Source organism: Myzus persicae, unplaced genomic scaffold, assembly GCF_001856785.1.
Source record: "Myzus persicae strain clone G006 unplaced genomic scaffold, MPER_G0061.0, whole genome shotgun sequence".
NCBI lineage: Eukaryota > Metazoa > Arthropoda > Insecta > Hemiptera > Aphididae > Myzus > Myzus persicae.
In genome coordinates, this window is record NW_019104400.1 from 607319 (window position 1) to 627158 (window position 19840).

The window sequence follows — 19840 nt, forward strand, 5'->3', positions numbered from 1 at the left end:
CCGTGCAAAAGTATTACAACTTTCCGGCACCGACAACCGTCTCGTTAGAGTCGTCTTGTTTACGCGTGTCCTGCGAAAGTCACTGAAATTTCAAACCTTTAAGGGGAGGGAAAAGAGCCGCGGCCCACCTTCCACGGTTAGTGGGTTACCCGTTTTATCGACGTGACGTAATATCTAGTAAATATTGATTAGGGTGCCAGTTACTGATAAGAAGAAAAATATTTTTGCCAAATTTTTAAAAGTGCGGGCTGGAATTTTGTTACAATACACCTAAAATTAATGCCTGTAAAATTTGAACTTGATCGAACTTAATTAACAGGTGGCGACTTAAGCTCAACGTTTTATGGAAAAGAGTAAAATGTTAGTTTTGGTGTATAATTGCTTTAATTTTAAATTTGAGAAAAATTTATGTTTTATATTTCTGATACACTGTACAATTAGATGTTTTAATTATTATAACAAAATAAATTTACTTATTTAAAAGACAAAATTTTTATCAAATCAAAAATATTATTGATATTGTTATTGTATAATGATGAGATTGCGTATATGAGTAAATAAACAAGGTGTATGTGAAAGTTGACAAATTATGTACCACTGATATAATATATTTCAATATAGCATGATTTCCGAATCGTTCGGCTGTACCTACCTCTTGTATAGACAAGTTTCAGAATGTTTGGTCCGATTTTATAGTTCTAAATACTTGTGTACAAACTAATTTCAAACTATTATAAGATAACGCCGGAAATCATTAGGTCCAATAAAATATGTATTGTATGTAATTTAAATGCAAAATCAACTTTAAATTCACCTGATATAAAAGTGCTGTCATAGCAAAAATGTTATTTCTCATCAAAGATATACGCAGATGAACGGATGAGCTACGTCTGAATCTATAGTACTGTCCTATTTTCGTAAAATACAATGAAAATATACGTTGTGTTTGTGACTATATATTTATATTTGGATATAGTTGTATCATAATTTGTTGGAAAAATGCAGTAATTTACTAAAATGACTATCCGTACTAATATTATTCGTTGGACCATAATTGGTGATGGATTGCGATTCGTCAACATAATATATTTTACGTCCCGGCGACTATCGGTATAATATTATACTCTACAGCTAGAGAGCATACGGACCATATAGGTATGCGAGACTCGGATTAATCCGGCGACGATTGCATTTCTTTGTCAGGGACACCACCACCGCCTTAGCGTCAGCGTTTATTATACCGTCACGGTTAGATTGGTTTTCGAAATTGGACCCGCCCACACAATACAAAGGTCTGTTGACAAAACGTCGTCAAAGATCTTTTCCGAAGTTCGCCGCCGCCACGTGTGTGCGCGCACAGAATTTGAATATTTCCCTTTGATGGCGGCGACGCTCGTGTGATCCGGATATAGTCATATACGGTCTTGTATACATCACATTAAATCTCGTAATTGCTGGGAGTAGTATCTGGGCGGACGTAGACGGTTTGCATTGCAGCAATCGCACGACGACTGTAAACCGTTTTCACCACAAGGTCTGAAGATTTCGAGACGCATTTTAATACGTAATAAAGTTAATTTAAATGCTTTTTGATGTGGTGAGAAAACCGAGATTCTCACTGCACGTCACCATTGGATCACTTAATTTAGTTATCATCGAGTTCATTTCTAATTATTAAATAAATTATAATTGTTGACTGATGTGTTGAGAGAACAGACTAAACGCTTATAACAGAAAAACGCAGTTATTCACTTTAGTTACCTAACTATGTAAATTGTTTATTTTTTTTTTTCATTTTCTAAGGAAAATATTTTTAAAAATGAAACCCGCAGGTTCAACATGTAAACCGCGAGATATGAGAGTTATTAGAATGTATAAATATTTACTGAACATATGACTAGTTTAATATCTGATAGATTGGCATACACTGTAACATTTCTAGAGAATGATGCTGCTGCAGAGATTGAGAGGCAAGCTCACGGAAAATGTGGTGTGTAATGGTAGATCACTGTGAGAACGCTTAGATAACCGGCTTTATTTTTTTGTACATTAATATGCGTTTGGGTGTTTTGGAAAAATGTTGAATTCACTTCTGACATTTTAAAAATGACCTATTAACAAGCAACCACTTGTCACGGGACACCGATATTCCAAAGCGATAAAAATAAAAATTTTAATTCAACCGATATTTTTAATTATATTTCAAATCCAATTCATCACCATAATGACTTAGTTAATTTACATATCATTACTATTATATACTATCGCCCGCGCACAGTAAATATATTTATATAGCAGAATTCGGCTTATTTAATTTATTATGAAATTGTAAAAAAAATTAAGCATTTTATACTAAAAATCCTGTGTGTGACGTATTAATTACACATTATTACATATCCAATTGTTATGTCATATTGCTTTAGTACTTTCATGATGTCCTGAAAAACAATAGTTTTTAGAAGTCATTTAGACGTGTTTCATTTGGCTAATTGACGATATCCGTTCTTTTCACAATTAATCATCCTCAATGTATCGCTGATTACCACGTGTTGAGCCATTCTAAGCAATGCACAAGACAATAACGTCAGTATAAAATATGCATTCGTAATACATTATACGCTAGCCCCAAATCGATCTGAGTTTTTTCAGCTGTTGTGAATTATAACGTAAATCGTACTTAAGTCGACGTAAATCGTTTGCAAGTGGTTCAATGTTAAATAAACCCGATTAAGTGAGGTTTGAATGGTATAGGTATTCGTTTAAAAGTATTCGAATATAAATAACGGGGATTCCATCGCGTGATAAATTAGACGATCGGCTGCGAAGAGGATTTAATCGCCGGACTTAAAACACGTGCACCGTCGCTTTTATCGGTCTATATACCTACTATATATAATATGTGTGTGTGTGTGTGTGTGTGTGTGTGTGTGTGTGTGTGTGTATATATATATAGGTATATAAACATTAAACACACATAATATTGTTATGGTAGTAGTTATAAATAGGTCGAAATCGATAATCTGCACTGTGAACCAACTGTCGACGGTATGCGATGCCGGCATTAAATAGCTGCTAAGTGTTATTGCCAAAGTTTGCGGTGTTGGCGGCGGCGATCATGGGGTCCAAAGCCATTTCGCGTAAAACCGTTTTATTTGCTTATATTCTCCACACTCCACACCCTCGGCAGCAGTCGGTTTCGGGTAAACATATCCGGTTTGGAGCACAAACACTCAATCGGAACTGTGATATTCATTGGCACTGCATCGAAGGGTCATTAAGGACGGATGATTTCACAAAATTTGGTAGCGCTCGGGTCTTAGGCGGGCTTTCGAAAGGAATGCCAATGATCAATACAATACTTCTGCAATAATATACTGATTTGTATTACCTCTGTATAAAAAGGTGCTTATATGTATAGAGTAATGTTTATCGAAATAAAGCAATGAGCAATTGCAGCATCAGCACTCACCACTCAATTTTCAATTAGGTTAGAACAGACACAGAGACTCCTTTAACCAAACACATACGATCCAGGAAAACCTCTACTCTCCTCGCCCATCCTCGAAAAACCCTACCCTGATTTCTCCAATCTCCTCTGCCGACGCACTGTGTGCAGACACGTATCGAAATGGTGGTGGCACGTAAACAATAGCGCACCTAATTGCGGAGCCGAAACCACCGACGGAACATCGCGAAGACCACTTGATTTAATATATACATACATATATCGTCGACATTGGCAAAACGTTTTCACTCTCACTCTCTCTCTCTCTCTATCTTTTTCTCTCAGTCTCGATTTATATTATGTATCTCTACTATCTTTCTCTCTGTTCACCTATCTCTCTCTTTCTCTGACTCTCCACTCTCGTCCTTGTAGGTACACTATTGTTTAAACGCCGACGTATAATTATTTTTTCAAGCTTAGTTTTTAAAATACTTCTCCTATTCCATCCCTCTCATCCACAGTTACTGACCTAACTCGATCCAGGCGACCCGCTGTTGTTAGGCCGCTTAACAATGGAATCGATGATTTATTTCACAACATGCATTGTAATATACTATTTCACGAGGGAATATATTATTATAGTGAGCCCTCGGCGTACGTGAAAAAAACACTGAATGGTTGAATATTCGGCTAAAGAATCCATATTATATAGTTTTTTTTATGTTCTTTTTTTCATAAATTACACGTAGACCACAGCTACACAACTCGTTTATAAATATAACAGCTGGACATTGCGTATTCTCTTATTGTAGGCGTTGACAGGACACGAAATGTAATAACCACCAGTGATATTCGTGGAGTTTTATTCTCATTATTCGCGGTCTTTAAGTGTAAAGTTGTTTTGAAAAAAATAAAACTTTTCCGACATTTGTTGATATTTAAAATTTAATTGGAACAATTTTTGAAAAACAATTTAATTATTCCGGTATAAAAGTTTTTTTGAATATTAAAATAATGGTGTAGTGTATACTGGTACAGTCTATTGCTTGACTTATTGTTTTGAGTAAGATTCCTTAGAACAATTAACTGACTAATTTAAAACTACAGAAAATTAAAAAAAAACTTTTTTTAAATTGTATAACTAATTTATTGTTTTTGTTTTGAAAACCATCGAATAAAACTCATCACATTTAAAATACATTGTGGCGATGAACATGAAATTATCATTATATGCAATTTTTTGAAGACCTCTTGATCAATCTTTTAAAGAGTTTGAATAAATTAATTCCAACACAAATAAAAATACAAATTTGAATGAGTACATTTGTTTTCTGTTCAATTAATGGTTCAAATATTTTTGGATGAAAGTATTCAAATACGTATCATGAATACTTTTTCTCTCACCTAAAAATGGTTTACAATTTGTGTCAAACCAAATTGTTCTTATCAATTCATTTTTTAGTTACTTATAGGTGTTATCATAATTTGTTACATTTTAAATACATAACTTATATTGTGCTAATGCAGTTGTTTCCAACACATGGATTTGGGCCCACTTGTGGGCCGCAGGCAATGTGGTACTGAGCTGAGGACGCTAGTCGATAGTCAAAGCCAATGGTTTAAAGTTTTCATTGGCAACAACAACGAGTTTTCTACACGATTTTATACATGTTTACATTGAACCTATCGTTTTATTGATGTGTGTGTATGATTTGTACGTATATATAATTATAGGTAAGTAGGAATCAACGTTTTTTCTTTACATAATTTCTGGTCTACACGACTAAACGGTTGGAAACCGCTGTGTGAATGTATTAACATGAACGTTCATTTCTCCAATCATTCAAAAACTGACATAAATTAATGGGAAAAATTATATTATATTATGTTTTGGAAGTTAAAAGTGTTCTGAATACCTATTTCAACTCGAATGATTTTAATTCAAATACGCATTCGCAGTACAAAATACATGAAGTATTCTTTACTTGACTGCAATTGAGTATGTGTACCCTATTGTAATATTAATTTAATAAAATATGAATTTCAAAAGTTTGAGGAATACGTGTAAAACCTGGGGTTTTTGTCTTGTACCAGGAAAGACGTACTAAACGAATGTAATATTTTATGTATTATACTATAATATTATTCATTATTAAAATTTTGTTACCTACCTAATAATGCGACGAGTTGCATGCGAACACACACACACACACACACTCTCTCTCTCTCTCTCATATGTTTAGACATACGTAATGGCCACACAAATTCGCTTAGCTGCACTGTGCGTGGCGTGCATTATACCGTCTCAAGATATGCCAACCGACAAAACACATGAACAAAAGAATGTGCCTATTGAAGGGAGTCTAAAACAATTCCAATTTACCAAAATGTGTTAATATACATGTGTTTCCATTCGAGAGTACCGGTAGGTATTTGAAAGTTTAATAAATAAATGGAGTGGAAAAACATTGCGTATGTGTTAACTCTCTCTCGTTTTAGGAGTTTCCGAAACCATCATTCCCCCATTCTTTCACACGTTCACTTCATTACTCTCCCGGTTTCTTGAGTTGCACACCTCTTTCAATCACCCATTTCTCTCTATATCTCGCCCGCCAATACTGCTCTCACCGCACCGACATTCTTGTAATTTCACGTGTGCTTAGAATATTAAGTTACCGGACAACGACGCTCACTGACGCATTGTCGGTAATACACTCGTCACTCGGCGTTATGTAAAAATAATACATAATTGTGAGTAATTCGTGTTCACTTGTATTCGCTGCAGCTCACTGAAGAACCGAAACAATTGGCAATTGCACAGTTTTTACTTGTGTGTAAAAATAATCCCATGGCGAGTTTTCGTGGTGTACGTCGAAACACTATATTTCCGTTTCATCCGTAGTATACCCGCGGCCGGTCGCAGTGAAACAAAAACAAACAAACAAACAAATAAACAAACAAAAAGCGTTTAAACATTTTCATCTTTGCAAACAAACTGACTGCAGACTTTTAAGTCATAAAAGTAATGTGTATTACGAAACGTACGAGTTATATGTACACCTACGAATTAAAAATCATAAGATTTTAGTATAATGGCATAACAACCACCATTTCATCTTGATCAAATAAGTATGTAAAAGAATCTTTTCAGAATCAAGGTTTTTCGTTTATTCACATATAGCGATCAAAATAAAATTGTTTTCATAGATAACATAAAATCATTAGTTGGATTAAAAAAAAAAAAAACAATTTTAATATATTAAATTTTTGTTATAACTTATTTACTTTTATGATATTAAATTATTCATATAAAATAAAACAAAATATATTATAATATAAAAATTCTTTTTAAATTCAATAATATAAGTATATATTTATAACAGTTATTACGTTTCGATTATTTGATCGTATTTTAAATAACAATATGTATTATTTTACAAGCTTACAATACATGGTATATTTAATATAAGCAATCTTTTGAAAAATAAAATATACGTTTTATAACGAACATATTTATTAATAAGAAAGTCAGCGGTAATATAGATTATCAAATGTACTTTTTAAATATTACATTTTCTTCATGTAATTTAAGCTATGCCTCAATATGTATAAACAATGCACCTACCTAAAAAGGAATGCTTTTTATATAAATATGTCAACATTAATTCTAGAAATATGAATTAGATCAATTTCTCGGCTTAAGACTTAAAAGTTAAAATCATAATAATTTCTAAGTCATTTTAAAAGTATAAACTGTACAATCTATTTAATATTTTTGAAACTTAAAAATAAGAAAGAATATATTTATACTATTACATAGATTAGAGTTTTAGAAATTAGATTAAAATTGTTTGATTTTATACAAGAAAATTAATACCTACATATGGCTGATATAAAGTTTATTTTTTTATCAACGGATAAGATTAAAATAATGTACACATTGAACTTACATTTTAAGTTTTATACGATGTGAGTAATCAATTAAAAATAAACTAATTTTAAAATTACAATCATAAATATTTCATTGCAATAATTAAACAATACTGCTCATTGACGTCATAAAAAGAAATAATTTAGTTTAAAATTGGCTAATTTTTATTTTAATTTAAAACTATTTGGCATCCGATGAAATCAAATAATTTGATTAATAAATACCATTCATTAAATGCATACAAATTCGAAAATGCAATAGGCAAATATTATTCACAAATAGGTATGTATTATGTTTATGTTTTTAGCGTGAACGAAATAAGGTCGCAATAATAAATTACCAGAACAAAATAATTTAAAATGAAAATCTGACATGATAGTAGGTGCATACGCAATTATGTACATGGCATTTAATTATTTTAAAATTCTGATTTTGCGTAGATAAGGTAATTTAAATATTGCAAATCGTGTAACTAGAATAATTTCCATGGATTTTTATGTTTGAATTGTAGGAGTTTCAAGAAATATGGTATGATACGATACGCAAATGATTTTATTATTTTTAAATGTTCGTTTTTCCGTTTCACCAGCGAAATACAAGTACAAAATTTCAAATTTGTTAATCTAAAATATTTCAATGTTCAATCGAAATCAGTTCACAGTTTGAAAAATGTATAGCCCGATGGCTCGCTCAAATAAACCGTAATAATAATGACATAAACGTTGTGGGTTTTTTTTTTTTTGGTTTCAGTTACCCATACGAACACACTTAAGAAATAGTAAAATCACGAAAAGGTAGAACATCGCATGGCTTGACGTATAAACAAAATAATAATACCATTAAAACATAATTACAGTTATTATATGTACTGTAAGTTATTGGCTGTAAAAATATTAAAAACAACCCCCCTACATTTATTTATTTCAATCATTGCTGAACACGATCACTACACAATACTTTCATTCTACGGTAAGTGAGCTCTGAATGAAACTATGAGTTTTAAAATAACAATTTAAGCATTATAGACGCAGACCAACTTACACAGTTATTTTTACATTTTACTTAGGTTATAAAAAATAATGAAGACTTTTAAAGTTTTAAGATTTTTGTGGTGTTTTTTTGGTATTTTCCAAACTCACTCGTCGAATCCTTTTATCTTGTTTATTTTCTAGTTTTATTAAATACAAAATACGTTGGGGTGTCAAAAATATAAAAACGAAAATTAAATTCATCTTTATAGGATCTAAAAAATAAAAATCATTTGTTTTCTTTATTTCTATTTTGCATGAATAATTTTAAGAAGTTATTTTTTTATTTAACCCTCGGAAACATTGGCAATTGGAAGTGGGGTGGTATGGTAGAGAGTTTTGTGCATAGGTTTTTATGTTGGTAGGATTGTAAGACCTTTTTGTATATGTGTGGAAAGGATGTGTTGTTAAAAACCTGGGTGGTCACCAATCCGGGAGATAGAAACGTCGGTCGGCATGTACACTCAGAGCGTTTCCGTAGATTGAATAACAACCACGCTTCACCTAACCACATTAAGAAGTTTTATAAACCAATAAAAGAACTATTTTTTATATTAAAGTTTATTGAAGATAACGATATTTTGTACATAACTGTTTTGGTTTGGATCTAAATAATTTAGATACTAAATCCAGATAATGTGAATTTATTAAACCATGATAACTGTATATTTTTTTAAACATTTAAAACGAATACGGTGAACAATACAATTTTCACTATCGACATTTTTAATTATCTATACTATAATCTATAATGTGATAAAACTATATTCGTTTTGTAAAAAAATGCTATCTACTTTTCCATCGCTATTTTATTTTACCAATAGATGTATTGAATTATTATCAATAGAATATATTGAAACCAAAAGATTTATATTTAAATATTAATTATTTCTTAATCGGATTTGATTGACATTTTGTTAATATAACATTAAGTGATTTTGGTGTTTAAATACTTGTTTCTCTACACAATCCAAGGAATTTAATATTAGAGTAGATACTTTGTTAACGCGGTCCGATTCTGATACAATAAAGGGTACAATATTTTGGATTTTATAATCAAATTCTTCGAAATAAGTGTACAGATATTTTGCAATAACCACCACCCACTACACGGGTAGTGTCGCCATAAATTATTTTCGCATAGTAAACAATAATGCGAACATAAATCTAAAATAAAATTTCAATTCTTTTTATTTTTGGTTTGGGTGGCCCGGTCAACCTATATAGAGCTATGCTATTATATACCTGCTAACTCGTTATTTTTCTTTTTAAACATTTTAAAACGTCCCTTACGATAAATCGAAAAATATATAAAATGATCTACTGCGGGCTATCAACACTAAAATGCGTAGTATAAAAAAATGTATAGTTATTATTGTATCGGTCAATGTTTTTTTTTTCTTTTATATAATATGTTTACAATATACTTTGTTATATTTTTAATGGCCACCTGCATTTTCTGTTAAGACTACTTTATATCATTAAGGTTAATATTTTAAACACGTTTCAAAGTCGATGAATTTTTTTTTACCAAGCCCTTTAATTTTAATACAAAGTGTTTGTATCCTTATGCTTGTGTTAGTAATTCTTCAGATATTTTTAAAATTATTATTTCATGATTTAAATATTGTACAACTATTAGTAATATGGTTTTTATAATTGTTTAAAACGAATGGTGTACCTACAGTATTGTTATTATGAGAATTCTTTTAGTAAAATTCCCTTTTAACAAATAATAATAAAAAGTGGAGAAAATGTCGACAAGCGTCAACTATATTGAATTAACTGACGGCAGTCGAATTGTAAAAAGAGACAGAGGAAGAATAGGTTTATGCGATGTCGTTAAATATTCACTGTAAGGGGGATAAATAATAGGAATTCAAGCGAGTTATTTGATTTCAACTAAATGGTATTTTTTTATTTATAAATATAATCACTTCTTTGTATAGTACATATCGAGAGAATATTCATTAATGTTGATTTAGAGACGTGGTGTTATTTAATATAAAATACATGTTTCCGATTCAGAATCGATCCTTAAGTTTTGGATGTATCCGAAATTGTATTCCGAACAAATTAACAGTCGTCGGTAAATGTTTATTTTTGTTCTTATCATCAGATAAGATTCTACTCTCGTGATTTTTGCCAGCTGCTTTTCTGCACCTTCAACGCCATACCTTTTTCTCCAACGATTGTGCTTCGCTTTCGACGTCGGCGTAACGGTATGCTGAGATCATTAAAACTCTACGGGAAACGTAACTTTCTGACGTGGATCGAACTCGAGGGACGTTGATTTTCAAGCCAGACGTCTGATAGACGAGAAGAAATTAATTTCGGTCCTTTTTTGAAAACACCACGTCCGTCTGGCGTCTGTAATTAATGGTCGCAATCACCGCAAAGGTTTGAGTCGAACGAGTCAAATAAAAAGAACCCTCGTCATTGGCATTTTGCAGGATTTCTGCAGTCGAAGCCCTCATTCAGTAAACAATTAAACGCGGGCACGCAGAAGTTAAACGGGTTCAGAAAATATATAGGTAGCAAACGTTAAAAGAATGAAAAAAAAAACAATAGATTTTGAAAGAAAAAAAAAACGATACAAATCTTTTTTCGGTAATTGTATGCCTTTGTTGAATAAATACGTGCGAATAATATTAAATTTGTATCAGGTCTCTGTTCTAATAAAGATGTCTCTAGTAAATATTAAAACTGAATAATATAATATGTGCTGTCAGAATACCAATTTAATTGAATATTATGTTAAGGGTTTTATAAATATTTTAATTATACATTAGGAATTTCTGAAAATCGATATATTTAACAGTATGCAATGGTATTTATTTATGTGAACGTTTTTCATTCATTTAAAATGATTAAGAATTAGCTTTATTACTATTCATAATTTATATTCCATTGTTCCCAAAATGAATTTTAGGGATCGATAATAAGTTGTTGGGTATGAACTTGAAAAAAAAAAAATTGAAAACACACCTTATTATTAGATATATACTCATTATCTATTCTGTAAGATGCTCTTGGAATATTGTTTATAGAATGTCAATTGTTCAATTTTAGAGATGTGAACAACCCAACTATGTTAACTACTCAAAACACAAAATTATTCCCTATGGGCTAATTCTGACAGAGACAAGACAAGTGTTCAATATTGTCCTTATTTTAATTATTTAACCTAAATGGAATTAACCATGATTGTAGCTGTGAGAAAAATAATATTCATAGCTTGTTACAAACTGTAATAAAACAGTTGCTAAATATTACTCATTTATAATTTTTAAATTGAAACAATTTATATTATAATTAGTTAATTAGACATATTTTACAAAAGACAGAGGGCATTTTGTGAGCTGCATTAATAACTGTTACTGTGGGAGATGTAATTTGAATAATTTCAATGCATAGTAGTTGTAATATCTATTATTATACTAGTAGTCAGCCAATAAATCAATTCGGAGAAAACAGATTAAGGTTACATTACAATATTAACAATACAGTTGGAATTCACTATTGACGCATATAAACTACATTATATTATGTAAAAGTAAAACAATAGTCAGCACGGTATAATAACTCATTTTGTACGTTTATTTATTAAATATTAACTGAAAATGACATATAATTGTAATTATTTACGATTTTAGTATGCATATTTCCTTAACGTTTTGTTTTAAATAAATTATAATAAAGTTTGAAACAGAATGAATGAATTTATTTTGAGTACAAAATTAAATTATAAATTAAATTTAGTATCTTTAAAAGTCGTAAAATCAATGTAATTATGATACTCATTATATTATGTATAATAACATAACATTCGCATTATTCTTTGGCAGCGACACCATTTCAACGTGCATTTTTGCCAAGAGTTATTAATTGATCGTCCAATCAAAATATATTTGTTATTAGTTAGTATAGGATAGTTGTACAAGTATGCCATTCAGTTAAAATAAATCCATCGTTTTAATTCTATCAATCATCGTTGTGTGTGTGTGTGTCCCGTGTACACCTACGTACATAATTTGTCACGACAACCCAATTAACATAAAAATGTCTCTTATGCCGCATAACCACGGTTCAACAACTCTTATTCCGAGAAAACTGGACACGGAACCGTCAGTTTTGATTAAGGGTCGGGTTTCGGATTCTATAATAAACATACGTATTCGTGTTTTACGGATTAGCTGGGTAAGAAAAAAACACTCATCTCCGAGTACGCGCATACATTATAATGATAATTGGGTTCCAGCACGATCCACTTTAATAATTTGTATTTTTTTTTTTTTATCAAGGCTAATAAAAATAATAATACTTAAACATATGCATCTAACCTCGTGTTTTAATTTTTTATAAATGTCTGTTAAATTACAATTTTACTTTACGTTGAGTATTTTAACGCGTTTACCTACATACAATATTATGGATATATTTTTGAATTCCTTCTATTATTTTGTTATTTGAGTGGACTGACAGGAAACTATGAAAAGGGAAGCGATAGAGTGCCTTTTCGAAAACAATTAAATTCACATAAAGCATTAACTCTACGACCTTTTGTGTCCCTAGAATCTAGATGATTATAAATATCCCGAAGGAACAATGCGGTTACGGTGGAAATTTAGATGCTTGGCTTTTTAGGAAAGTTCGGTGAAATATTTTCATTACCATCCGATTGTCTGCATACGGTACGGGTAGACTGCGTATATTATAGAAATAAACAACCGTTTCAAAAAAAAAAAAATACTTTTCTATAATAAAGACTTAAAAAACAAAATAATCACTTTAATTGTAGTAATTACAATGCATGTTCGAGCGGATAGATTTAGAACTGAATGAATGAAAAAAAATATAATGTATACCGTAGAGTTATAATAATGGTAATATTTTTATGTTATGAATTATTTATATAATAATTGCTAGTTCTTTTAAAGAAACGAAATAGCACTGAAAAATACTAAAAATCGAAAAAATAAAATGTTTAGTATATATATATTTATCAAAATCCACCGTATTTGCATTTTTTCTTGACTATAGAACATTAATTTTGTTAAGATTAGTATATTTTTTAAATTTAACATAATTGCGTTTAATAGACTTTGTTTTTCTTATTAATTAAATTTATTTACATTTGAAGTCTAAATAAATCATCAAAAATAAATTACAATTGACTGGTCATACACCTCATAATGTTTACAAAATTACAATTTATAATGCTGAACGAACGTATCAAATATTCTCTATATATGACATAACCTGCAAATCCTGCAATCAAAATGTATAACAACTATTTATGTAATATGTATGCAAAAAAAGTGATATAAAACACGTGGTAATTGTAGAGAACCTAAATCAAAATCAATATCAATATAGTTTAATGCAACTACCTATCGACGTTCATTAATACATTTCAATATTGAACTACATAGTGGAATTGATCACGTGAACGCTGAGCAGTGTACAGACATATCACCACCTGTCGGCTAGAAAACGAATAAAGCATGATCAACTTTGTAGGATTTCCGTATTACGAACACAATAATATATGTGTATTTTTGATTGATGTTAATATCAAAACAATAACGAACGGCTTAACTGAATTATTAAGGGGGTGTTTCAGTAATCGAAGTTTTTCACTTAAAATGCGGGCGAATTAACTACCCGACCAAAGAGCCAATACCTTTAACATCAAACAAGAAAATGGTTCAGACAGAAAATTGATAGATATTTTATAATGCAAAATAATAGTGGCTATATTTTATCTTAAGATTTCTGGTCCATACCAAACGGCTTTTGGTATAATATTTTTTTTTTATATTTTACATGATGGCAGATGATATCACCATTTTCGATTTGTAGCATTCAATCGGATTCATTATAAATCTTAATAATAAGCCTTAGAATTTATGCTTCCCCATGTTTAAGACAATTTTTTGTTTTCATAATAATTTCGTACTTATGATTTACCTTGTAGTGTATTATGTATCAAATAAAACAGCTATATAATTCAATGTTCCAATAAAAACAAAAATATAGAATTCTATGTGATATGATGTATTATGTAGCACCTTTCAAATTTATATCGAAAGTATGTCTTAATTTGAACGGTATCACTTTCATTATTCGGAGAGTTATTATTGTTTTCATCTCTCCGTTTCGGAAAACAGTTATTGTATAAAATATACACATAAACACTGCGGTCGTCACTTCATTTTGATGATACAATATTACGATCCCGAATCCACAGGTTAGTCCCGGGATAAGTAACGGTGCGATTTCATCGTGTAATTGACTTTTGCGGGACTTGAAAGTGCTCAGAGAGGTGATGATATCAAGATAAAATGTTTGAAAAAAAAAAAAAATCCCGAAAGGTAATACCAACGGTGTTTCCCGGAGTAAAAGTCGAAGCAGCGCAGATAAGTCTATACTCGCGTTTAAAATAATTGGAGTGTAGTACTCCAATGTAGTATTGGCACTGTAAAGATTAATCTTGTCCGCATTTTCGTTATTTCTTAAGGCCGTCGCAGAAACCGTAATTTGAAGGTCTTAACCGTCCCTTATCTGTGTCGCTGTGGTATTCATTCGTGTCCCAGGACTCGTTTATATTGTACACATTGTGTTCGGCTTATTTCGTGAGTATTACAATTTTCGAACCATTTTTCCGTCCACCGTCGTCGCCATCGGTGGCTAGGCGATAAACGTCTTATGGAAATTTTTGAATGCGATTAGCCATAGATTAATTGAAATAATATAATCACAAAGGGACCGCACTCGTCGCAATAACATACGTACAGAGATATCGCCTTTACGCGCTTATAATTCATTAAATGTTACCGAAGTGATTCTTATGATTTTTTTTCTTATATATCAATATTCAGCAACGTTTTCGTTTGCGATTCAGATTATTGTATATTGTATAAGGATTAACGATCATTTTAAATAGATTATAATATTATAATGCGTTTAGAATATGCATGAAGATAATTCCCGAGTTGTATGCAATTTATAGTATTATCATTTTCGTTATCCTGAATGGACCACAATATAGTTTAGCCTCTTGATAATAATTAATGTAATATCATTCTATTTTTCGATCAACGTAAGCTCTCTGGCAATAATATTTTTTCTAGTACCAACATTCCAGACGTTATACCGTAAATTTACATTTTAGCAATTAGCAATACTCTTCAGCACAGAATATTACTTTTGGAATATATACCTACGAGAAACGTAAAAACGTTTCTAATGAATACAACATCCCGTTGTATCAATCTATTGTACATTTTTTCTATTTTTCACATTGTTGTATCTTATCAATTAATTAATTATTAATGTTGATTGAACTTAAAACTGGATGTGTCGATATAGATAAATTTGGTATGACATTTTTTCTCATCCTCAAGCTTAGGGTTTTGGAGACTGTCCTACTTTATTAATACAAATATCTGTATTGCAAGCATGTAAATAAATAATTGTTAGTAATAGGCAATAGCTGAATATTCTGAAATTTATTTTTATTTTAACAATCACATTCCCATAGTTTCTGAATATTTTAAGTAAACTATTTAAGCTAACCAATAAAAATGTATTCTATTTAGATAACGCAACTTCAATATACCGAGTTAATATATTTAAATTTGAATTTGCGTTAAAGCATATTTTTAGTTTTATACAAAATATGTTATAATTTATCGTTTGTATATGCTTATAATAAACGTCTAACATCGGATAATCATGATAATCTTTTTTTTTTGCAGTAAATCCATTGTAATCGTTTCATTTAAGATGCGATTTAGATAAAACCTTAAACGATGAACGCCTTAAGAAGTTGTGTTTTTATTTCTGATATCTATGTTTTTTCGCACACAGCAATACAACATACTTACTTATAAGACACTCATTTTAAGGATGAGGCTACATTGCATGTGTGATGTAATTGTGTAGTTTATTTATGAGGCATCAACATCTATGGTTATTATTTATTAGCCTAGTACATTTGTTAGATGTATGAAATTACATTTTATATCCCCAACCACTCACTTGCTGCTAGTATGCATCCGGCTTAGATTATACAGGTTACAAGCTTTTACTATTTAAAGTTAGAACACATATATGATTTTAGGGCTGTTATCTTTATTGAGAGGTTGGTAAAATTTTTTTCTAAAAAAACAATACAAAATTTCTAATATAAAATGCATATTCGTTTTTTTTATAGTCTTAACTGCTGTAGAAATCCCAACATAAACGAAAATTCAAATAATAATAACTGCAATTCATTAACTCAGCTAAGACTACAGATTTGATTGTGGCAAGAGTGTAAACAATTTATTTGGAAAAAGTATTTGTAAGTATAAAGTATTTTTCCTCAATTTTATTTTAAGTTGTTTTTTCATCATTATTTGTGACATGAGAATACGAGACAGGTCTTGTCTGCAGGAAGACAAAAATGCCAATGTTCTCGGTTTGTTTGACTTAGGGCCCTTTTGTTTACCATAGTCATGCTATATGTCGTAGTTTTTGTTTTTGTTGGCGGTACCAATGGTGTCGTAACCAGAAATCCTAGCCTTTTAAGTGTAAACACAAACCCCGAAGGACGAGTTTTGCCCGAATTATCTGGATAACTTTCGTCGAGAAGAACGAATTTTTTTCTCTAACCTTTCAACTAATATTATAACCATTATACTATAGTATTCAACAAACTCGAATACTTATAACGAACATTTTCATAGACTGTCAAATGACCACATACATTGGTACTCAAAATAGGTAACTACGAACTAAAAAAAAATATAAAAATATCCCGAACACCATCGGCTATAATATTCTAAACGTGCAAATGCAAATACCTACTGAATAACCTTGTTGACTTCCATTAAAGTTCGATAGAACTTCAATATTGATGAGCCTTAGGCTATCCGAAGTTCCGAAAAGTTTTTAAATGCGATATAACATACACGAAGTTGGCCATTCTTGTGTATTATATTTGATATTATATTATTTCATTTAAACTCTACAGCAGAAAGGTACCTGCTTATTTTAAATTTGTTTTATTGAGATTTATGTTGGTAATAAATTGATAGTTTGGATACAAAAATAAATATTATAACCCAATAAACTTTAATGGACAATGATTATACCACAATATCGGTCAGAAAAGAACAGTTTTAAATTGACTTAAAATTTGAAATAATTGATTATGCTTGATTCAGATTGTTAAGTTATTCCCAGTAAAATCGTATTGAGTTTTAAATATAAATATCTCGTGTCTTATTAAGTTATTCTGGAAAGTAGACGAAATGAGTTTCCAGTTAAAAACGAATAAAATGTTAACAATTCTTGACCAGTAAATATTCTTGTCGTACCCATACGTTAAAGTTGAATGCTAACGAATGTTTTATTTTTTGGTTTGGAATTCATAAGGTACCACATATATCACGAATATTATACCACATTAAAATTCTAAAAATTGGATCCAATTGAAGGTTTCTCTTTTATGTTGGGTGTTCGTATTTTTTGTTTGAAATTAAATTAAAATGTATCCAACGTTAAACTTAAACGTAAAAGCCACTGAATCTAATACCTAATTTTCATTTGAATGCTCTTCGTGCAGTGTTACATCATTGATGATGGAACTATTATAAATATGGTGTCCAAACGATGTTAAAATTAGGCAGGTAAAGAACTTCTAAGTCATGTACTATTCGCAGTCGTATTCCATGTTTTGAATAACTCAATATTCCTAACTCGAACGGAGCAAGCAAGTTTAAAATTGAATTACTCTGTAAGTCCACGTACCAGAGTTGTACTGATTAGTTGGCACAATATGTTTGGCTTACAAGTAGCACGCCTACTAAAAATATATTACATAATATGTGTATAAATATAGTAATACCTAGTTCTATATACGCAATAAATGCACTAACAAGATTACTCATAATTTCATACATTTCTGAGTAATTATATCCTCGTACGTGAAATTAATCAAAAGTTCACTAAACGAACACATATAATTAATTAATTAATATATATATTAAACGGGTTTTAAGCCCTTTAAAAAAATATACCAATTGATGATTTTTTGCTAAATTATATTTGTATATATATAAAACAAAACAATTTTCATAAGAGATCCATTCGTTGTATACAATAATGTTTATATTACTATGTACAGTTTCGTGTATTAGGATTGAAGCACTTTAAAGAAAGTGGTGTAAAAACCTAAATGTTTTCATATCACGTAATCAGTAAAGATACTCACGTTAATAAATTTTATATTTGAAAAATATAAATGTCTGTATAAAATATACAGAAAAATACTATAAATAATTCAATCATTTTTTTTTTAAATACAAATTAGTTTTTTAGAACATAATATTAATATAATTTTATTTGATTAAAGTTGTTTTTTTTACCATGTATCATTTCAACAAAGATTGACATAAAACAGTTGTGTATGCAATTAGACTTTGAAATTTTTGATTAAAAAAAAAAATTAATTGCATGTCTCATGAATTTTCAAATCACATATTTAGCCAACTTTTTGTGCCCAATCGCTATCGTCTAATGATTTCTTAGTGTATTCATTTTACAGCTCTGCATTAAATGACAAATCTCACAACGTACTACGTAGTCTCGTATTCAACTGATGCAGAAACCCGTGTTTGCAATAGAAATCGCACAGATTTGTTGAAATTCGTACAAGCAGTCACACGTTTCGACATTTTTTCGTAACGATGTTTCGTTAGTAAATTTCGTGATAAAAATGTACTTTTGGAGGGCGGACTACGTTTGTGTTCCCTTGAGTTGTTTTTGTAACGCTACGCAATGCTTTAGTTTATTGGCCAGTTATCATAGTTTTCGCACATCATTTCCCAGACTCCTGTTGAGTTCCACATTCCGGCCACCTTGCACTACTTACGTTCGTTCGCGCCACGCCCCTTGGACCACAGAGATGTCTGAATTCCGGCCAAAATCAAGACAAGTATACCGACCGCAAAAAAAAAAAATACAAAAAAAATACCTCACTAAATAGTTAAAGTCGTCGCGTCCGAAAACTCTTCGCCCTATACATATTACATATATATATATATATATATTTATATAAAATAGAGTATACGTATATTGTGTGGGTATATGCACACGCCCTGTCAATACCCGCGTTTCGTGAAAGGTACTTACCTCAGCTGAATCTTGATAGAGATTGCAATTCGGACACAAGTCTTCGATGTAACAGTCCACGCACCAACCGATCGTCGCTATGATGACGGAAAACCAGACGATCATTTCACCTGAAATCGTGTTTGACATTAGAATTGTGTGAGTTTCCCTAACAAACAGACGAATTGAATTTAATATGATATAATATTATTATTATTATTATTATTATTATTATAACAATTAGGCACATTTTTGTTATTATCAAATTCAATT

General features: G+C 30.6%; 1 protein-coding gene across 2 annotated transcripts in view; it reads right to left on the reverse strand.

Moving 5' to 3' along the window:
• LOC111041891 (WNT1-inducible-signaling pathway protein 2) overlaps positions 1-19840 on the reverse strand; it is a 162331-nt gene that overhangs the window by 78221 nt on the left and 64270 nt on the right. For both annotated transcript variants that reach the window (XM_022326336.1, XM_022326335.1), the window contains exon 3: positions 19589-19698. In XM_022326336.1, coding sequence (XP_022182028.1) covers positions 19589-19698 — 110 coding nt within the window. The remainder of the gene's footprint in view (positions 1-19588; positions 19699-19840) is intronic.